This window comes from Microdochium trichocladiopsis (genome assembly GCF_020744255.1).
Source record: "Microdochium trichocladiopsis strain MPI-CAGE-CH-0230 chromosome Unknown B0I36scaffold_8, whole genome shotgun sequence".
NCBI lineage: Eukaryota > Fungi > Ascomycota > Sordariomycetes > Xylariales > Microdochiaceae > Microdochium > Microdochium trichocladiopsis.
In genome coordinates, this window is record NW_025763551.1 from 204,138 (window position 1) to 225,298 (window position 21,161).

The 21,161-nt window shown below is 57.0% G+C and overlaps 7 protein-coding genes across 7 annotated transcripts; 6 read left to right on the forward strand and 1 right to left on the reverse strand.

The window, feature by feature from the left end:
* Positions 1-4,898: 4,898 nt before the first annotated feature.
* Positions 4,899-5,980, forward strand: B0I36DRAFT_351694 (NmrA-like family protein; the record flags this gene model as incomplete). The annotated part of the gene is made up of 2 exons (XM_046157034.1): positions 4,899-5,545; positions 5,629-5,980. 2 exons carry the CDS (start codon positions 4,899-4,901, stop codon positions 5,978-5,980), a joined length of 999 nt encoding a protein of 332 aa, XP_046008933.1.
* Positions 5,981-7,931: 1,951 nt separating this feature from the next.
* Positions 7,932-9,130, reverse strand: B0I36DRAFT_351695 (uncharacterized protein; the record flags this gene model as incomplete). The annotated part of the gene is made up of 3 exons (XM_046157035.1): positions 7,932-8,160; positions 8,500-8,618; positions 9,062-9,130. The coding sequence occupies 3 exons, from the start codon at positions 9,128-9,130 to the stop codon at positions 7,932-7,934; spliced, it is 417 nt and encodes a 138-aa protein (XP_046008934.1).
* Positions 9,131-9,397: 267 nt separating this feature from the next.
* B0I36DRAFT_148414 (uncharacterized protein) lies at positions 9,398-10,039 on the forward strand. Its single transcript, XM_046148477.1, has one exon. It carries the CDS (start codon positions 9,518-9,520, stop codon positions 9,920-9,922), a length of 405 nt encoding a protein of 134 aa, XP_046008935.1. The 5' UTR covers positions 9,398-9,517; the 3' UTR covers positions 9,923-10,039.
* On the forward strand, positions 10,040-11,089 carry B0I36DRAFT_148415 (uncharacterized protein). Its single transcript, XM_046148478.1, has one exon. The coding sequence runs from the start codon at positions 10,157-10,159 to the stop codon at positions 10,691-10,693; it is 537 nt and encodes a 178-aa protein (XP_046008936.1). The 5' UTR covers positions 10,040-10,156; the 3' UTR covers positions 10,694-11,089.
* Positions 11,090-12,201: 1,112 nt separating this feature from the next.
* Positions 12,202-13,801, forward strand: B0I36DRAFT_351697 (cyclophilin-like domain-containing protein; the record flags this gene model as incomplete). Its single annotated transcript, XM_046157036.1, has 2 exons — positions 12,202-12,281; positions 12,358-13,801. The coding sequence occupies 2 exons, from the start codon at positions 12,202-12,204 to the stop codon at positions 13,799-13,801; spliced, it is 1,524 nt and encodes a 507-aa protein (XP_046008937.1).
* A 2,630-nt stretch (positions 13,802-16,431) lies between these two features.
* On the forward strand, positions 16,432-17,369 carry B0I36DRAFT_148439 (uncharacterized protein). Its single transcript, XM_046148479.1, has one exon. The coding sequence runs from the start codon at positions 16,690-16,692 to the stop codon at positions 17,227-17,229; it is 540 nt and encodes a 179-aa protein (XP_046008938.1). The 5' UTR covers positions 16,432-16,689; the 3' UTR covers positions 17,230-17,369.
* A 786-nt stretch (positions 17,370-18,155) lies between these two features.
* On the forward strand, positions 18,156-19,589 carry B0I36DRAFT_365395 (uncharacterized protein; the record flags this gene model as incomplete). Its single annotated transcript, XM_046159127.1, has 3 exons — positions 18,156-18,215; positions 18,384-18,491; positions 18,549-19,589. The coding sequence occupies 3 exons, from the start codon at positions 18,156-18,158 to the stop codon at positions 19,587-19,589; spliced, it is 1,209 nt and encodes a 402-aa protein (XP_046008939.1).
* Positions 19,590-21,161: the final 1,572 nt, after the last annotated feature.

Here is a 21,161-nt window from a genome sequence, read left to right on the forward strand (position 1 = left end):
GAGTTGTCTCATGCCTCTTGTGTGCTTCCCTGAGGGGGTCGAAAAGCAAAGTACTGACTGCCCCTGCTATCCAGCCACCCTCGAGATCTCTGGCAAGATCTGCGCTGCCGTCGCCGCCGGCGCCGTTGGCGATGCCGTCTCCAGCAAGGTCAGCTCCGCCACCGCTGCCATCGGCGCTGCCACCAGCTCTCTCGGCAACCTCGTCCCCACCGCCTCCGCCACAAAGTCTGGCACCCCGACTCCCTCCGCCACTCCTGCCGGTGCCATCCGCAATGGCGCCGCGCTCGGCCTGGCCGCCGCTGCTGTCGTCATGGCTCTCTAAATTCTCGAGAGGCCGTGAAAGGGGAGTGTAGGCGTGGAAGCTGGAGAAGGCGACAACATGAACATGAAGTTTGCTTGGATGGACGGAAGCAGTACAAGAAAAGACTGCCTAAAGTCCGGTTGAGGCCGTGGTTACTTATTCAGATATCCCCCCCATTATTGTCGTTTCTGTGTTCACGTAGCGTCACAATTGAACTCTCGTTAGTCCTACGCGAAGGATGTGTGTGATGCCCAAGAATTTATCGTGCCTGTCCCTCTCCCCACACTGACACCTGGATCACGTGTATACAACAGCATATCGGGCTCGATGTTGGTAGTAGCTTAGACGGGGGTCTCGAAATTGCAGTTGCGTTGTGTCATCGGTGTTAAATCCATCGCAAGTCTGGTCGCAACACTCGAGTTATGACGACGCGTTTTTCCAGCGGGTGCTTGTGACAAGCTTTCCCAGTTCCGTCTTATAGAATCCTTTTGGGGTGGGAATCAGCATTGCTTAATCAGGTTGCCCCATCTGCCGCAGGCCAAGAGTAAGAGCAAAAGGAGCACAACTGCCCGTGAGACCGGACGACCTCGTTCGATACTTGATTACACAAGCCAGACGACCCGCGCATTCAAAGGTCATTAACAACTATCATGAACGGGTCTAGCATTTCTCTCGACGTGTAATTCTTCTAATCGGGGGGTTGTGTCTCTACGTCTATAGGCGTCTTGTCTGGCGCCTTTTGTATCTGTCCCTCTGGCGCTATAAAAAAAAATTGTATATACATGGTGTATGAAACCAATCGCTCATCCCATCTTCTTTCTATGATAGAAATCTTAGGTACGCTTACGTATGCATGCAAGCTAGCTAAACAGGACGTCGGATGGGGGGGACATGTACGTGCTGAGCTCGGGATATGCCAACACCGACACGACCGACTTCACCACAAACACAAATTCCATTTGCGTGAGTGTGCCTTTGTCATCGCAAGTGAAGAAGAAAAAAATCAGAAGTCGCTCTGTTGCCACGAGGCACGGCACAATCTCCCCCCTTTTCTAGAAAGAAGAACGAGTGAAAGTGAGATCCCCCTTGCGACCGAGCCCAATGCAAGACTCAACCTCTCAACTCTAACCAAGCGAGAACCGGCCCAGCATGCCTTCCTCGGTGCCGCGGAACTCACCGTGCAAGCCCTCGAGCGCGGCAAAGTGGCTCGCGTACGCCAGCCCGCGCTGCAGCTCAGCCTCGGTGCGGCGCCAGTCCCACTCACCACCCACCGCCCCGTAGGTGTCTTCTCCGCTCTCTGCCGTGGTTGACGGAGCGGCGGCAACTGGCTCCGCGGGCTTCGCGGCGCCGTTGGTCCCCTCTGTCGCGTCTGCTGAGCCGTTGGCCTGCACCTTTGCCTCCTTATCTTCCTCTATTACTGGTGCACTGTCGGGCTGGGCACCAGCACCGTTAGGAGGGGTCGACACGCCGCTGCTGTTGCTGCTGCTCTCCGGAGTAGCAGTGACCCACCCGCCGGGCCGCTCCGGCAGGAGCCCACTCGCCCCGATCAGGACCGCCGGGTGCACGGTCAGGCGGCCAATCTTGAACACGTACTTGCTGATGGCGGTCGCGTAGACCTTCTTCTCCCACCCGGCGGGGAGCGGCTTGCCGCTGCCGCTACCGCCGGCGAGGCCCGGCTCGAGAAAGTGCGTGACAATGTACATCCACTTCCGGTCCCAGGCGAGCACGCGCGAGTACATGTCGTACTTGGCAAACGGCCTGATCTCGCGCTTGAAGGAGCACGACACGGAGCCCAGCATGACCCCGAACTTGCCCCTGGCCGGCCGGCCCGTGGTCGGGTCCAGGACGAGCCCGGTCTTGGCGTTGTTGCCCGCCAGGTGACAACCCCTTGCGAGCAGGTGCGCGACCAGGTGCGTGCGGCTGACGTCCAGGTCGGCAAAGTAGGTCGAGTTGGACTTGTGGATGTTGTAGTCGACCTCCATGAGCGAGGTGTGCGTCGTGCTGATGACCGGGTGGAAGAGCTTGTCTGGCGAGTGCGAGTGTGGGCGCCGGATGAGGAAGTGCTGGATCATGTTGCCGAGGACGCGGACCTGTTTCAGGGAGGTTGCTCGTGTTAACATGTTTGTAGTTCTTCAAGAGAAAACGGCACGGGGGGAAGAGCAGCGCAGGTGGGGATGACAGAGAGAGAAAGGGAGAGAGGGACAAACGTACACTCCACGCAAACGGCAGGCTCTTCCAGTTGAACAATAGCACCACCAGCGCGAACAGCCGACTCCATTTCCCAGGACCGGTCAGGAACTTCTTGAGCTGCAGCGCCAGGTCGACCTTGTATGCGCCGTACGCGAGCGCCGGGACCAGAACCGGGCCGGCGACGCGCGTGATGCGCCGCATCGCGCCTGCCGAGGAGGCCATGTTGAGTGAGAGGCCTGGTGTTGCGCGAGCCCGGATTGTGTTCGTGTGTGTGTAGTCCTCGTGTCAGGAATCTAGCTGGTCTTGCGTGTAGCACCGCCGCCGCCGCCCGTGCCTGTGCTGGGTACTCGACGAGACTCGCTGGGCCGGCTGGTGAACAAGGCGACGAGCCGGGAACGTAGGGCGCCGAGGAGGACGAGGGCAATGACGAGGGCCCAGAGCGGGAGGGTGCGCAGCCAACAGAGGAGCGTGTCGGCACACTTGGAGGCGAGATTGGCGCTGCTGTTGGGGGCAAGAGGCATTCGCGAGGAACGGGTTGTCGTGAAGGAAAAGGAGCGTCAGGGCCGGGTAGAGGAGGATGAAGCCAAGCAGTTCGGATGGTGCGGTTAAGGGTTGGCACGTGTAAGTGCAAGTTGGCAGCCGGGGAGCCGACACAGCAGATACTGGAAGGCTTCAGGGGGTCCAACGGGTTAGCCCCTGCCGTAGCGCCACTTTTTAGCGTCCTGACACTGACGTCTCGGTCATCCCATCAGCGCTGCGCCCACTGCACATGTGAGCCGAGGCACATCCCAATACGGAAGTCGGCCATCCGAGCTGGCTTTGGTCGTCCTTCACGCCAATGTTCGCAAGGAGCACAGATAAAAATGCTTCATGATGGGGCGGTTCCCATCAAGTTGAGGACCAGCATGCGGAAAGAATCGACCGACACAGTCGCGCTCCAAAAACCAAGGCCTGGTCCAAAATGTTATGTACAGTTGCACTGAACAGACAGCTCATCCGGCATTCGTAGTCACAATCCCTATCCCAATTCGGTAATCAAGACCCTAGTTCGCTAGCAGTCCCAGAGAAGGTAAGACTGGGCCTGTTCTGCGTATGTGTAGGTTGTCAACCTACCAAGACGGAGGATCTGGTCATTTCATACAGAGAATGCTATTCGAGCTCGGAGGTTGGTTAATTGCGATGCGGCACTATCACCAGGCCAGGCCAGTAGCAATGTCGTGAACGATAGCATATAAGCGTGCAGGGGCGGCGTCGTCAGCCGTGGAGTTTTGTTGCTTTGAATGCGGAAACTGGATCTGATATTGTCGCAGATCCACGGGGACACTTCGACGTCCTGTTTAGGAAGTTTGCACAACACATGAGAAAGCGTAAATCTACGAAGTATGTGGAAAGCACACCTTCTAAACTATACAGTCTCTAGGGATGCATGTTAGCCACACAGCAAAGCCTCTCGAAGTAGAGGACGGCGCAGACTCAACCCAGCGGCTCGAGGTTTCCATTTCGGTCGTCGTGTTGTCCATTGGTCTGTGGCGCTTGTCAGAAAGACTTTCAACATTTCGGTCGACCTCTCTCGTGGCCGAACCAGCTCGGTATCTCTCGGGACATCTCATTTCTCCAAATGTGCCCTCACTTTTGATCCAACTACCATGCAATATCGAGCATGTTCTGAGTAATCTTGCTTCCAATACAACATGGTACTGCGGCCCTCGATCATCTTCCTCCACTCGACACGAACTTGTCCCGATCCACATTCCCATGTGGAGAGTGATAGGTCATACGCCGGAACTAATTCAAAAGACAAAAACATAACAGAATTTGCCAGGTTCCTCGCTGTAACAGTACAGCTATTGTTTGATTAAGTAAATGTTTCCCTCCCGTGCTCGGCTTGTTGACACAGAGTGGAGTTGAGGCGAGTTACTTAAATCGATCCACAAGCTCCCCCCATCTTGGACAACAACTTTAGTTAGCCACGCCCAGCCGCCCCGCGTCCAAGAAAGAGACCCAGATACAGTCCCACAAATGTCAATTGAAAGGCGCGCACAGACATGAGCTCGCGGGTAAACGGAGAACTCGTGCTCTCAATTCCAGTTCCGATATGCGGAGAGGGAATCGTGCTCAAAAGGGGGTAGGTTTCGGTTTGCATGGATTATAAAGCGCCCTTGGTGGTGGGGTGTAACTTTGTCCCGCCCACGTTTTTGGTACGAATCACGCAACATCGGCATCGGACATCGTCAGCTGGGGTTTTACATGACATGTATCACGCCCTTCATACTCCTTTGCCTGGAACGAAATTGAAAGCCACCACGACTATAACACAAAGTGACCTGTGCAAGAACTCGTCACTGATCTCAACCCTCTTCTAATCCCACTCTTGTCCAAAATACTCCAAACATCACCACAACTCACAATGGCATCATCAACCTCCTCCTCCGCCGCCGTTCCCGGCAACGTCCTCATCATCGGCGCCACGGGCGTCATCGGCCAGTACATCACCTCGGCCATCATCTCCAGCGGCGTCGCGGCTAAAGTCACAATCTTCACATCCCCTTCCACTGCGGCCGCCGCCCCGGGCACCCCGAAGCACAAGCTGCTGAGCGAGTGGAAGTCGACGGGGAAAGTGCACGTCGTCACGGGCGACGTCAACAACGCCGACGACATCCGCGCGGCGTACCGCGGGCAGAACACCGTCGTGTCGGCGCTGGGGCGCGACTCGCTGCTCAGCCAGATCGAGCTGCTGCGGATCGCCGAGGAGGACCAAGACAGCAGTGTGCAGTGGTTCCTCCCCAGCGAGTACGGCACGGACATTGAGTACGACGCCGTCAAGAGCCCGCATGAGAAGCCGCACCAGAACAAGCTCAAGGTCCGCGCCTTCGTCAGGGACCACATAAAGAGGCTCAAGGTCACCTATGTCGTGACCGGCCCGTATCTGGACATGTTCCTCGCCCTGAGCCCCGTGCCAGAGGCCCAGGCGAACGGCGGGTACGATGTCGCGGGCAAGAGGGCTGTCGTTGTTGGGGACGGGGAGGGCAAGGTTGGATTCACGAGCATGCCCGAGTAAGTGTCAACCGCTCTGCAGTGCTTCTTTTCTTCTTTCTATAACCTTTGATGTTTGCTGACGATGGCGGAAACACTACAAGTGTGGGCAAGTTTGTCGTCGCAGCCCTCCGGCACCCGGAAGCAGCGTACGGCAAGGCCCTCAAGGTGCAGTCTCTGGTCACCACGCCCAACGCCATCCTGCAAGAGTTTGAGAAGCAGACGTCCTCCAAGTGGCAGGTCGAACACACTCCGCTCGACAAGCTCCGCCAACTCGAGGAACAGAGCTGGCAGGCCGGCAAACCGTACGCCACAGGCTTCACGCTGCGTCGCATCTGGGGCGAGGGCGGCACGCTCTACGAAAAGACAGACAATGAGTCGCTAGGTGTCAAGGACGAAGATCTCGAGTCGTTGAGCACGATTGTAGGACGAGCAGTCAGAGGCGAAGGATGGTAAGGAGGCGTTACTCCGTCAATCAACTTGGAACTGCAAGTTTGCACCACAGCGGCCAGCATGCTGTACGCCCTCAGCATCTGTCTTGTATGCAGGATCATCCAAGAACCCAGTGTTTTTAAATCCTTGTGGAGGGTTGGAGGGGTGTAGCTAGCACGCTGCCGGGAAGCTCCTCCATGGACCAAGGGTATATCTTTCTGGAACGATATCTTGAGGGAGGGGTTACGTCACTTTGTCATCTGCAGATCGCGCTGTTTGTCAAAATGAGCAAGGCAATGCAACAACGTGACAGTAGACCCTGTGTGGAGGCGCCACTCCAAGGTGACCAATTGGGAAACTTCCACACAGTCCATTCACCTTGATTACTTGTTCCCGTCCTGCTCATGGTGATGCGCCCGAAGCGTTGGGATGCGACAATGTTTTACCTTGCTTGGAGTGACGTATATGGACTTGCTCCCCGTACCCACAAGTCTGCCGAGGATGCCGTCGTGACAGGTCAACCCTTGACCTACACTAGTTGTGTTACACGAGGGCGGCCCCTCGATCGCAAGGATAGCTCCCTTGAACATGGTAGTGTATGACGAAAACTGAAAGATACTAAGGACGCAAGGATCCATGTCCAGGGCACTACCATGTCTGGGCCCAGAGTGTCCCACGATCCGACATCATCATTAGATTTGAGCACGGCGATTTGTCCCACCAGGTCTGGCTGCTGATTGTCTTCACGCCATTCTTGATGTCGTGGGAGGCCCCTCGGCCGAAAAGCTCGAAGCTAGTGGGTGTTAGTCTGTAGATCGTGCTGGTTGATGGACCCTTAAGAGGCGAGGCACATTGACGAGAAAACCGGATTTTCTCTTAGCCCAAGTGGGCTATCAAGGAAGCGTTTCTTGATGCCTAGAAACTTGGCTGATGCTGTGCTGTGGTCCTCAGTAATCGGTGGTGGGTGAGTGCGTGGTGCGTCTCCATCGACGGACGGCACGGCACGGCCGAGTGGCCAGAGTTCCAAATCTCGATGCCCCGACCACGTGGCGGAACCTGTCATGTTTCAATTGGGTGGCCCAGATGGCCAACGTGCCCAATCTAGGATGTGATTGCTATGTGCAACATCAGGAATCCGCGACGCTGCCAACTGGGGTTGCGGGCATGTCGTGATGCATTGAGGACTGATCTGCGCAGGTGGCAGCAGGGGCGGAGGTGATGTCCGGCCTGGCATGCGCAGGATTCAGGGGCACCTGACCCTTTGTGCTTCTTGTGCTTGGCCGACTGCTGTGTTGGGAGACGAGATGCCGATTGCCGTGCGGTAGGGCAAAGCTGGGAAATCGGTTGAGATGTGCGATGGCAGAAGGGGGATGACATCACGGCTGCGTGGCCGTGGTCGTTGGAGATCGGGAGCTTCAGCCACAGATCGGGCTTCTTGGGTGCGAAGGTGCAGGTTCTGCCACATCCGTGCGCCACACGGCTCCTGCCTGAGCAGCCGCGCACGGAAGCTCCATCCGAGCAGGCCCAGCCCTTTCCGTGAAACAACGACCAGTACGTGGAGACCCGGAGGCGGTTGACCACGGCGGTGATCAGGCACGTCCCAAACCTCCTCCCTCTTCCGCCGCGGCCATGTGGAGTGCCCGGCCAGAGACGCCCCCGCGACAATTTGCGCTCCCAGCACAACCCCCACCAGACGTCGTCAGCACCAGATGATGGCGAGATTACCTCATCTCGGCCTTGGCCTGCCCAGTTGGTCCTTGGTGCTCCGAGTTTTACGACGGATCCCGACGCTGTCGCGCCGCGGGCTGGCTGACGGTCAGACAATGGCCAGCTAAATCCATCGATACAGCCACATCGTAGTCCAGCCACCGGCTCAGCTCAGGCTCAAGAACAGCATCAGCGCCCCGTTCAGGAGTAACTGGCGGCAGTGCTGCCCCGCCTCTGGAGCGTGGCACGCACCATTGGCGCAGGGGCCCTAGTCCGGCTCCCGACCGTGACGCTTCAAGCCATCCCGATAGGGCAGTCGTAATCCGCCAGCGCACTCCCGCTCCACTCTCTCCCGAGCCTTGCAACGAGATCCTGGAGGATGGTTTCCGCCAGGAACTTCTGAGGTTTCAGTCATTGCCGGATGCTTCAAAAGCCCACTGCGCAGATTGTGCAGTCGAGCCAGATATTCAGGACTGTCGCGAGAACGTCGTTGTAGGCTATAGAGCACCGTCTCAAGTCGTATAAGTCGAGCGACACCACGGAGATGGTACCCCCTGCTAGGACTAGATGAGCCGCCGCCTCCCCACATTGCTTACGTTCAGTGTTAAGAATAACCTCAGCCCTTGTACAGTCAACTGCTCAGCCGCAGTTGTTGCCGCGCTGTCAGATCGTTGTCCAGGGACATGGTCTTCTCGCGAAGTGGGATCTTGCCTGTCGACTTCGGAGGGAGCGACTTGCAGTTGTGCAGAGTCGTGTGAAGGTTCCAGGCGCCCGTCATTGTTGTTCGTTTGGAGCTCCAATCACACGTCTGGGCTCCCGCTTTTACCATGTCTTACCCCCGCTCCCTGTTTTTCAGAGAAGCATAAGCGGGCATGTCTGAACCGCAATCCAGCGTCGAAAAGATCGAAGCCCAAGCCTTGGCCGCCGTCGTGCATGCTTCATCCACTAGAGCAGACTATTACCACACAGTGAGTTGGTTGTCCAGTCCCGCATTCGTCGCCATTGCCATGGCGATCAAGGCGCGGGAGTTTGCCGTAAAGGCCCAGCCACTGGGAAATGTCCCGACTGACCGTCGCTAACCTAGCGCTCATGCAGTCACGAAGGTAAAGATGCCCTGATCACCGCTGCCCAAGTATGGGGACGGCTGCTGTGTGTTGCTGTGGCTTGATAAGGGACCTGCACGAACCCAGCTCCCGCATGGTGCTCTGGTGGTATTGCCTCGGCGTCAGTTGCCCATAGACATGTCCTGGCCGTCTGGTTATCTCTGACATGACCCAACATGTGCAGAATGCCATATGTGCGCCGCCCATGTTCTCTTGGGCTGGCCAAGGTGAAGAGCGAGCGAATCGCCCAGTAGTTCGCACACGAGACCCCTGCCTAGCAGGTCTTCAGTGTCACCACCCAGAGGGCAGACCACTCCAACCACAAGCGCTGGCCGTACACCATCCCAGAGGCATCTCCAGGCATGCTGGGACCAGCCGTTGCGCATTCCGACCATACCACAACGGATGAGGCCAGACAATCTCGAGCTTGCCCCACGTCGGTCTGGCACGGCCTGCGCCGAGGGTTGTGCTCGGAGGTAATCTGCACAGGCGCGCCACAATTCGGCGACGGGGCAGCGCTGTCTCGACCAGCCAAGCCACTCGTCCTCCAAGCTGACGACGGTCGAGGCGAAAAAAAGGGACCCGGCAGGAGTCCAGGCCAGCGCGGCTCAGCTAACCTGCACAGCCGTCGCAGTCGTGCTGCCAAGTTTGGAACTCTAATTCCCCCATCACAGAGCGGTCGGTCCCCCGGCCCCTGCCACCTGGGCGGGCCCGCCTTCACAAGGTTATCTCAAGCCTGAGCTCCAGGTGGATGGGATCTAGCCGGGTCGTTCTTAAATCGCTTGTCCTCCCAGGCCTGATCGCTTCGCACGAGCGCCTGCGTAATCTCCTCCTGAACAAGCTCGCAACTACAAAACCAGTTGATTGCCTCTTGTTCTCGTTCCTCGAGTGTCTGCAGTCAAAAGCCTCTCACCATAACACTTCACCGACTAATCCTCGCCGTTGCAAGTCACTCCCTGCTCAACTCTGGGTCACCATTGCGCAATCAGTCCACATAGCTGCCTCATCTGGACGGCTAGGAACACACCCATTGCGATCGGCAGGGCACACTTGCGCAACCTCTCCCGAAACCCACTCTTCGCCAAACCCAGGCCCACCCCCCAATCGTCGATCCGCTACCAAGCAAGCACATCATCCCACCGCCATAACGATATAACATTCTGACGTCCGCGGAGCTTTTGGCGATCGGTTGCCGTCCCTACAAGTATTCTCTTATATGCACCGCCCCTCAGGCCAGCCCTCAGAACTGGAACCATCCTCGAGAACGAAACCGGACCACCTAGTCGATAGAGCTCTACCTAGCAAAAGCACACGGAACCTTGCTACCAGGTCACTTGTTGGACTACGACTGTCTCTCAAGATCCCTCGTCACACATAAGACCTCAACACAATGCCGCATCATACGATATCAGAATATCCAGGCGCTGGCAGTGGCGACTTTGCCATGCAGAAGTACCTCCTCCTCCACAACCAGCATGAAGAGTTGTGCCAACAACTACACGATCTGTGCCCTTCATATACAAACTCTTCGACAGCCGTGACCTCTCCCTCCGGCTCTCCCAGCAGGGCTTTCGACACAACGCCATCGCCTCCAACGTTGAGACACCACTCCTCATCTTCTTCATCGTCATCGTCATCCACTTCGTCCCGAAGCCGCCGGAGATCTTCGCCATCTGCCAGTTTCAAGTGCGGCTACTCTGGCCCACTAAGCACGCTGGCTCCTGTGCTTGACGAGACACTGATCGTCGAGATGGCGGCTGGCGAGCAGAAACTCTTTGATGTCAATGAGGGCATCAAGCGTGCGCTGACTGAGCTGCTCAACTGCGAGCGCGTACGCAGCGACCAGGCCATGCGATCCTGGGTCCAGTCTCGGCTAATGGAGACGGAGAAGGAGCTGCGCAGCGGGCGTCGCAGGAGAAGTGCTTGAGCTTCGCAGAGAAAGTTCGTGTGGGCCTCCAGCCGCGTCCCTCCGGACGTCATGGCTTCCTCTACAAGCATACCTTCATTCATCCCAGCATTTTTCCTCAGCATCGTATCGTCCAGGCAGGGCAGGCATGGCCCACTGGACTTGCATGACACGACTCGGCGTTTTGTTTTCTTTCTTGGACGGGATGTCCAGCTCATGATGATACCAGCGCGCATTGTCTTGGTCCTGTTTCTCCCCTCTTGACGACAGCATCTTTCAAACTGCATCGGGCCACATCGGCCTGGAGGTCCTGCGAATCCTCCGGGCAGGCGGCGTTTCTTGATACTTCGACCTTGGCACAGTTTTGTCCCACCTTATTGTTAGCAATTAATGTCAATATTTAATCGTCCCTCGAAGGGACTATTTTGGCAAGCACACAACATCCATTCGCTTTTCACGTCATGTGATTGCAACCTGCCAAAATGTGACATTGTTCGGTGCCTCGAGACTCGATTATTGCACGCCGATCACCGACCACATGCTTCTCGTCCCTCCCCTGTATGAGGCCAAAGTCGATCAGAGTGAGATAGCGCGGCAAGAATCCTGGAAAGGCACCGTGACTGTCTACTGTGCCTCGGACATCATAAATAGAGTTGGCACCCCCCGCCATCATCTGCCGATGATGTCGCCTGGCAAATCAGGTCCAGGAATCCAACCATCGGCACTTACACAAAGAGAGGAGGCCTGGCAGCTAGTTCACTAATCCAGCGGTTAGAATCGGAGCAGCCCGAGTCCTGCTGGCGGCCGCAGCCTCGCTTCGTCGATCGAGTATGAACGAGGCACTGGTTGTTGGTCGTACGTATTCGAGCAATATTTGAGTGCCAAGTGATACATAAGTGACGTCAAGTGTCGAGATGTCTCGTGTTCATTCAACGTATGGGGGGGGCTCTTCGTGCCTTCACTTGGAGGAGAACAAGTCTGGTGCTTGTGTGTGTACATCTACCGTCCAGCATGGGCAGACACAATCACCCCAACTCCTGAGTTGTGATGCCACAGACATCTATCGGCTGAGGCAACCTGTCCACCATGGCGTGGTCTGATGTGGAGGAGGAGGAGGAGGAGGAGGAGGAGGAGGAGGACGTTTGGAGTAACCGTGCACGCGGGTTCGCGCTAAGAGCTGCAAGGATGCGGAGCAAAGTTGACGTCGTTGCAGCCGCGCGCGCGCCACGCCACGCTGCAGGGCACTCTGGAAAAAAGTGACAGCGAACAACCTTTGGCCACAGCCCTACAACCATATTACGGAGACTTGACATCACGCGCGCTGCCGACACACACGCCACACCATTGCGACGACGCCAGAAGCTTGACTGGCTATCAGTACGTTCGCCGCCGGAGACCGAGAGACACCGCGCCCAACGCAGTGCAGCAGGCAGTGGCTCGAGGTAGCAGCCACCGTCATCCGCGCTTCTCTCCCGCGTGCATTCGGCCCCAGCACAGTTGGACGCCGAGCAGCGGCCGCGAGGAGAGCAATGTCGGTCCTCCTCGAGACGAGCGCCGGCGACATCGTCATCGACCTCCTTGTCGACTATGCGCCCAAGGAGTGCGAAAAGTAGGTATCACCACCAGAGCCACGCTCAACCCCCCAAACGTGCCCGTCGCTAACCACCACCGGCGCAACCTTCTAGCTTCCTCAAACTGAGCAAGATCAAGTACTTCAACTTCTCCCCGATACACTCTGTCCAACAAAACTTCTCCTTCCAGACGGGCGATCCTCTCGGCCCGACGTCCGCGCAGTCCGATGGCGGCTCTTCGATATGGGGCCTCGTCTCGGGAGGCAGCAAGACCTTCAAGGCGACACTGCACCCAAAGCTCAAGCATCTCGAGAGAGGCACAGTCTCCATGGCGACCGCGCCGCATCCCTCCGACCCAGAGGCCCGCATGGCAGGCAGCCAGTTCATCGTGACATTGGGCGACAACACAGACTACCTCGACGGCAAGGCCTCCATCTTTGGCAAGGTCGTCGAAGGGTTCGACGTGCTCGAGAAGATCAACAGTGCCATCGTCGACAAGGACGGCCACCCCCTGGTGGACATCCGCATCAAGCACGCCGTCGTGCTCGACGACCCGTACGACGACCCGCCGGGCCTGCGCGAGCCGAGCCAGTCCCCGCCGCCGTCCAAGGCCCAGCTGGCCACCGTGCGCATCGCCGACGACGCCGACCTCGACGAGGAGGTGGACGAGGAGGCCGCGGAGAAGGCGCGCAGGGAGCGGGAGGCGCGCGCCCAGGCCCTGACGCTCGAGATGATGGGCGACCTGCCGTTCGCCGAGGTCGCGCCGCCCGAGAACGTCCTCTTCGTGTGCAAGCTCAACCCGGTCACGGCGGACGCAGATCTCGAGCTCATCTTCAGCCGCTTCGGCAAGATCCTCTCCTGCGAGGTCATCCGCGACAAGAAGACTGGCGACAGCCTGCAGTATGCCTTTATCGAGTTTGCAGAGAAGACGGCCTGCGAGGCGGCCTATTTCAAGATGCAGGGCGTCCTGATCGACGACCGCAGGATACACGTCGATTTCAGTCAGAGCGTGAGCAAGCTGGCGGACGTCTGGAGAGGCGGCGAGAACGACAAGCGCAAGCGCCGGCATGGCGGCGGCTGGGGAGGAGTGGAAGGGCTGGAGAAGTGGAGAAAGTATCGCAACGACGATGGCCGGCGAGACGACGACGACAGCTACAAGATGGTGTACGGCGACGAAGAGATGCGTGGTCGGCACGCGCGGCAAGGAGGCGACGAGGCTAGAGAGCGCCGCTCACCGCCGCCCCCCGCAGAAGCTCGCGACCGCAATGGTGCAGACTTTTCCAGAGGAAGGGGAGGCCGTGGCCGGCCGAACGGTCATGGAGACTCACGGAGACGCAGTCGAAGTCCCCGACCAGATAGGCCCAGAGATCGCGCCAGGTCGAGGGACGGTGATCGGCACGGCAGGGACAGAGACCGAGATAGGCACCGCGGTGGCGGTAGTGGCAGGGCTTACGACGACAAGTACAGTCAAAGAAGGAATGACGATGGCCGTTACGACGACAGACGCCAGAGGGATCGTGAACAAGACCGGCAACGAGGTCACGATCGCCGGCGTTGAAGCGTCGTTATCACATCTCATGAGATAGAGAATGAAATGACAACCCAGCGATCAACTTGGATTACTCTCAGGAACAAGGTCTTATGGTCCAGTTTGCGGATGTTGGAACCAGCTACGGCGCGATATTCAGAGTCAAAAAGAGCCTGCTTCTCGAACATCAGAGATCAAAGACGCATTTAGGTATGGGTAAGTCTCGGGGAAATAATGTTGCTTGGGGTCCAGGTCATCATACGGTGCTGTCAAGGTCGACAGTACTGATCATTCTCTTCCGCCGGCATTCGGCGTCAGATCATCTTCGTCTTTCACGTGCAAAAAGCTTGAGATTTATGGCCGTTGCTTCCGGCCGTCTTGACTTTCAGAATGGCATGAGCTTCACTCACGGCGCTTTTTCGGCACGCCATGCAAGTCTTGCTGAATTTCCTGGAATCGACCATTCTCCCACTGAAAAGGTGCAACGCCCAACCTCTCACCTGGATGTCAGACAATAAAGGCAAAATTGCCGACAAGACCTCAGCAACCCATGGGCATCATCGTCCGAAGCTTTCCCCTGATTCAAGCTCCACGGAAGCCCACAGCAAAATGCAGAAGCTCAGGCCCCCATCTACAGCATTCCCTCATTAGAGGAGCAAACATTTCCTTCTAGAAAGGCCACAAGCACAAAATATGAGTTTAATTGAAGTTCCAGTCCACGCCGCAGCAATACACCGCCTCATCGCGGACGTGCCCGTGCCTTACCGGTCCCACAAGTCCCAAAGGCACGAACCCGATACTCAGATTCCGCCCCGCCACTGCGACCTTTCTCTCCGTATGTGGCTGCCTGTTTGTGGGAGCCTTACCGCTGAGACTTGAGCGCTCTTTGTCTCGAATCTGTGCCACCAGCTCAGACCGGATGAGGCGATCCTCGATGCCGCCAGCCTCCTGCGGCTTTGCCGGAGACAATGCCCTGTCCTTGGCTACCTGTTGTGTCACCGGCACTGGCGAATGTGCCCCTGCAGAATTCATGCGTAGTAGCACTGATTTGAGTCCTCTAAAAGTTTACGCCATGTAGCTCACCGAAAACTGAGTTCGTCCAGTTTCATGACCCCGTCAGCGAGGGATCGGGCATCACCCAGTAGCTTTCGGTCACAGCAGTCGTGGGGGCGCATTATACTTCCACCAGATGTGTTCACTGTAGCCACAAACGGTCACATCCTTGTGATGGAGCCCTTGTTCACCGCATATCTCAGCCTCATTCACTGGTGCTTTCAGTCCTATATCCAGGAGCCGGGGACACGGTCTGGATCTCAATCATCTGGGCAAAGGTGACAGGGGAGAACCCGACAATCCAACGGGTGGCTGCCGTTTAGGTCAAACACCACGTGTTTGCATCGGAGCTGGAGATTGCGCGCTCTTCACACTTCGGATGTCTGGATACAGGAAAACTGCCAATCACGCGCCTACCTGGATGTCTGGTGGTCATTACGGCACAGTCGTCAGTACGTGATTTCTCAAGCACCTCCATGCATGTGGGCTGGAAAAAGCATGGCGTGGGCAGCCTCGCATACAAGCAAACAGCTCTTGCATGCCTCATGCTTCACCGGCCCAGCCTGCCAACCTCCCACAGCGAGCAAGGATAACGACCAGGGGGAAGCAGCAACGAGACTCAAGCGGTCGACCGTTGGGGGTTGATTCCATGGCATGTCAATTTCACCGCTTCCAACGGACTGCTCGCAAGTGTGTGACGAAGAGAGGCCGCAACCGCCCTGTCCCCGCGGCAACAAGGCCGCGGGTGTCCCATCCGGCACGATGCGACTTCGGGCCGTGCCAGCATTCCGTCGCATTCACGTTGCTGATTAGAGGGGGCGGTCTCGGCTAGACTCGTTCCTACTGGCTTGATCCTGCTGATTCCCGATCACGTCTTCTCGATCACCCCCCTGCGCATCCTGCGGCCCCAGACCCGTCGAGATAACCCCTGCCACGCCGCTGAAGAATGCTCACCTGGATGGAGGTTGGACATCATTAGCCCAAGCATGCATGCAAACAGACTCTGGAGTCGAGCGAACAGTGAGCATGTCGCATGTAAACTATGTAGGGACAGCCAACTCGCGAGAGGGCGCCTATGGCCAACAGACGACTGCTCCCCCAAGGTTGGTGTCCCCAGGCGGGTGACAACTCAGAGAAAGCCATGTTGCAATGCATGTTTGCCAGCCAACAATGCCAACAGTGCCAGCAGCGCCAACAATACCATCATGATTACATTCTTGCTGATCTGAACGCAGAATTCTTCGAGCTTCAGGGTCAATGGCATGCGGTGTTGCTCAGTCTGCAGGCACACATTCGTCTGCCCCGAGCTGGGCATGAGATAGTGGCACGAATATCGTCCCCCCACCATGCTTGCCCTACCTGCCTGTACACGCCCCCGGCCTGTAACATGCAGTATGACAGCTCACCCGTCCACCTGTCAGTCCACCATGGGGGCCACCTCTCCACATGGCATCTGGTAGGCACCCCCGGCTAAGCGCCAGGTTGACAGCTTCAAATTATCCGATCGCCCTCACATTGGCACTGTTTCACTACGGCATGAGAGCAATGTTGTGCTCGACTGGACTTTGGCCTTGCCCGACATGACGAGATGACTCGTCGCCAGGGTCGGGGCACAGCTTGTAGGTTGTGGGCGCTGGTTTGGAGACAATGGTTTCGTCGGTTGCGGATGAAAGGATGACATATCGAAACTTAGCACCGCTGCACGAGGAAGGGGATCGACGCAGAAATATCCCTCCCATGCTCTCACGCATGACCGCATACTTGCGATTGCTTGACGGCCACAACGCTATTTTTGTTTAGCGGAGAGCTCCAGTTCGTTGCCCACACAAATCCGCCGCAGATTGGATCAGTATAAGGTCTCTGCCATGGTACTACAGCCAGGTCTCACAGCTGAGCCATCCCTGGTGCGATCTGAGCAGGAGGGCCTGGGATCCCTGGACCCAAACCCCTGCAAGTGGCGCACTTTGGGGGCCACACAGCCGTCTTCCCCGGGCCTGCTCCAAGCGCGCGAAGGCACAGAGTATGCACACGCCCCGAAGCTCTCGAGGGGTTGGCAGTTGCGTCTCTTGGAGACGACGGTGAATTATCTTCACAAGATGTTGGGTGTTGGAAGTGGCAGACACACACCACCCAGGGATGGGGGAAGGCCGCCACGGAGAATGCCTGAAGCATCCCGCAGCACCAGTTGTACACAGCATATGCGGAAACCTGCAGGTCTCCGGACTTCTCAATGGTCGCACAGATCGCCATCAGTGACTTCTCACGTCTCCAAGGGAGGGCACAAAAGGTCTTGTAGGGAGTTCATCAGGTCTAGGTCCACGGCGGCCAACGGGCTTGGCCATCAGCAGAAGGACTACAATTTATCCCCCGTCTCGTTTCTGCAGCACATCCCCTGGGTTATGTAATTGCTGCGCCCATTTGACTCGCATCTCGTGCGGCACCGCGGGGGGTTTTTGCAAGTAGATCCTCAAGCACGCTTTTAGAACCCCGGTCTGTCCTGAAATGGACCGGGCTGGCCTTGGCTGATCTGAAGCGACCTGTGCGGCATGCCTTGAGGTTACATGCAAACAAGACGCCCGGGGCCACTTAGAAGGCCTGTGTCTGGCATGTATGCTGTTGTTGTTGCACGAGTATAACACTGCCGTGACCTCAGCGCTTTTTTTTTCGTTTGGATTGTCTCGATCTTGAAGGCACCACTTGTTCATCTCACTTAGTCGGTCGAAGCAGAGATATCTTTCTGCCCGTGGCTCGACAACTAGCTTTCCCTTCTCGAATTATTTCGGTTCTGCATTGCAGCATTTCCATCGCGCCCAAGCACGGCTGCTGCAAGAATCACTTGCAATCAACTCTCTTGAATCCACACTATCATTAAGGAGAAAAGAGTACCCTCGAGACGGAATCTGAGGTGGTGGCCATTGCTTCCAGCTCCGGGAACCAGACTGAGAGCGCAAACACGGCCCTTTGCATCTACCCCGGGTATCGCTTCCGGAAGCCTGTTGCCTTGATCGGTGCCGGCGTTTGTCAATACACCCTTTGGTACCAATCATCCATCCTGAGCAACGGCTGCTCCTCGTGCACGATCGGGCAGAAAGAGCCTGCACACGAGCCATCAGCATTATTTTCCACAGCACAACGCTGAGACCAGGTGCTCCGGACGGGAACTCACGTGTCGAAATCGTGGACTCAGCCTGCCCATCAGGTGGTTCTGATCATGGTGCATCCGGCAGCCTACTCGTCGGGAGACGCAAGCAAGCTATATATTGGTGCGCGAACTCCTCCGTACCTGGCGTACTCGGATCGTCACTACACACCTGGCATGCGAACACCCACCATGTCGGAACGGGAAGCAGAGTCCGAGAACACGGCACCACGGAAGCGCATCGCCGTTGCAGTAAGCTGTTCTTCGCAGCCAGTGATGCCCTGCCAAGATTCCTGCTCTTTTTCGGAGCCGGCGGCGAGAGTTGGCCATATTCTCCCCTTCCTCCTTCCTCTCCGCTGGCCTGTCGATTCTCCTACAAATTCTCAAGAGCGAGCACATGATGCTGACCGACGTTTCCAGTGTAGCAGATGCCGCAAGCGCAAGATACGATGCAGTGGCGATCCAGGCAATGGCGGTGCCTGTACGAACTGCAAAAACGCGAGCTACGAGCCTTGCATGTTTCTGAGGGTGAGATGATCCTGGAGAACCCCATTCTTGACTCCCTTGCTGACACTCCGATATCAGGTCCACTCGACGGAGACACAGATGAAGGAGAATGGATATTACAACTACAACCCCGACACTGCACGCGCCTTCCAATCTCGCACAATCTCGCCGGCGGGATCTGTCTCGGGCTACGGCGCAGATACAACCACGGCTGACCTGATGGGCTCCTACCGCCCGTCTTCCTTTTCGTATGGAAGCCGTGGCAGCTACTACAGCCCCAGCGTGAGCTCCTGGGGTGGCGCCAGTGCGTATCCCGACGATTCAGCCGAGTATGCGACGTACAGCTCCTATCCCATGCTGGGGCAGGACTCGGTGCCACTGGTTCCGGGCTATTCGAGATACGGTACTGCAAAGCCCGTCTACGTCGATACCGAGGTGCCAGCCTACAACTACGGCAGCCTGGTGAGCCGCCCATCGCCTCAAGACACGTCGCCTTTCACGTTGTCGAGCATGTCTGCCTCGCTACCTAGCACGACCGAGCGCCTGATCGCTTCGGGCCGAGGCCTGCTCCAAGCTGCCGGGGCCGTCGACAGCAGCAGTCGGATGGTCGCTGGTTATCCGTCCAAACCAGGCCCGGACGCCACCTCATCGACTGCAATCACCGACACGTACACGGGCGGCGAATTCGACAGCCCAGTCTCGTATGCAGCGGTTCCCACGACGCTGCCCCCTTCAGAAACCAGTCAGCAGCGCAGCATGCTCCAGTCCGACGCGGTCGATCCAATCTATGCCGTCGACTCTTACAGCTATGGCACGTCGACTCAGGACCAGTCCAGGAGAGGGTCTCTGTCGGGCTGCGGTGCAACCATGTACCCGGCCGATCCCCATCAGACAGCTGCGATGGCAGCACCCTATGGCTTGCCATCGTCAAGCACGACATCATCTGCTGCAACCTCGACGCACGGCAGCTGTGGCGACTCTGCCGCAGGGCTAGACGGCCGCAGCACAACCGGTCACAACAGCACCAGCAGTAGTGCCAGCAGCACCACCAGCAACCACTCGCAGCCTCACTCGATCTACGACACGCGGGCCCTGGGCAGCCTCAGGGGTGCGGCCTAGCCTCTCCCCCTTACAAAGTTCGTGGTTGGGCTGGGCTGTTATGCCGTCTTCCGATGTCGTGTCACACAACGCCACATCTTGACGCCCGACCACTCCTGGGGGTCCTGCCAGTCGGTTTTCCTCCTCACCGGCTTGTCTTTCAGTCTTTTTTTCTCGCCCAGTTGTCAACCAATGCCAAGATTGCCTGAATTAGTCTGACCGCCTCTTTTGCAAGGCTTGTCTGTTTATACGGAAGTAAGCCTGATTGTCTACGACCAGGGGCCGAGAGCCTCACACTGCACCCATGGATGGCATCGTCGCCCAATTTGCGGAAGCGTCTCAGCGGCGCTCCCGGCCCAATCATCTTTACAGCATCAGAAGCAGGTACGACATTCAGCCGACCACGGCATTCACATGTCCAACCAAACAATATGCTGCCAGACCGCGATACGATCATCCCCAAGCATCGGAAGCGAGGCCGGCTCTGGAGCCGCAAAGGCAAAGTCCGCCGCTTGTCACCACAGCAGTTTGCTTTCGCGGGGACCTGCCTACCTGTCTCGCCTCCCCCCACCCCCCCTATTGTTAGTGCGTCGTGTCACACGTCCTCCTCCGTTCTGTGTTTACTCCGCTTCCCCGGGTTGCTCGCATGCAGGACTTGGTCCTGGACGCCCAAATACAAAAAGCCCCCGAGCAGCGGCTCTAATTAAGGTTGTCCTTCCTTCCCTGCTGCAAGGTCAGGGATCAGATCCGACGAAAACGCCCCTTGGCGGGTCTGAAACGCCTTCACACGTGGACTGCATGAGCAAGTCGGGCGTCTTTCCGGTGCGCTAACAGTGGACTTGGAGCATGATTGGTTCTTGCATTGGGATTGTATGCGTCACCCAAGGACATTGCTCGTCGACACTCTGGGTGTGATACAGGCAATGCCAATATTCGGAACACCAGCAAAGGCGTGCCTGGGCACAATCTACGTCAAAGAATCTCATCCTACATCGAGGTGAGGTATGGTGCTCTCAGCAAAACACATACACCCAAGTCGTGGGGGCAGCATCTATTTCAAAAAAGTCCACAGGCCTAGGCATTAAATTTCCTTCAGCTTTTGTTTTCCTTTCCAGTTTCCCTCACTGCATGTGGACGGAAATCTGCTTTGCCACTTGGGCGCTGCGATCTTCTCATTTACATCTCACAAAAGAACTGCCGCTCGGGGCATAGAATGGAATAATCTAGTGTGCATCATCATCTCCTCCTTTTCTTTTCTCTCTCCCCAAAATTATTAGTTTCGGCTTGATCTTGATCTCGAGCGTCCATGGATTCAACCAAAAAATAAAGCAAAATAGTATCCGTATTGCTGGGATCAGCAAATAGTGAAAGAAGACTGTGCTTTTGGCTCTCCGGTTGTAAAAATAGTTGTCGGGAATTCACAAGACGCAGCGCATTGCATACATATATGTGCATCCCCGAACGCCTCCCCGTTCTTCTTTGCGGAGACTAACGGCACGCCCAAGCGCCGCAGGTGTCAGCAGCCCAATGGCGGGCGGCATGACATGATAAATGTCGGAGAATATCCCATGCTCTTTTGCAAATATGTTGAAC

Bases quoted from the DNA above. Each gene is read 5' to 3' on its own strand.
- B0I36DRAFT_148414 (XM_046148477.1), top strand. From the start codon at position 9,518: ATGGGATCTAGCCGGGTCGTTCTTAAATCGCTTGTCCTCCCAGGCCTG.
- B0I36DRAFT_148415 (XM_046148478.1), top strand. From the start codon at position 10,157: ATGCCGCATCATACGATATCAGAATATCCAGGCGCTGGCAGTGGCGAC.
- B0I36DRAFT_148439 (XM_046148479.1), top strand. From the start codon at position 16,690: ATGGTACTACAGCCAGGTCTCACAGCTGAGCCATCCCTGGTGCGATCT.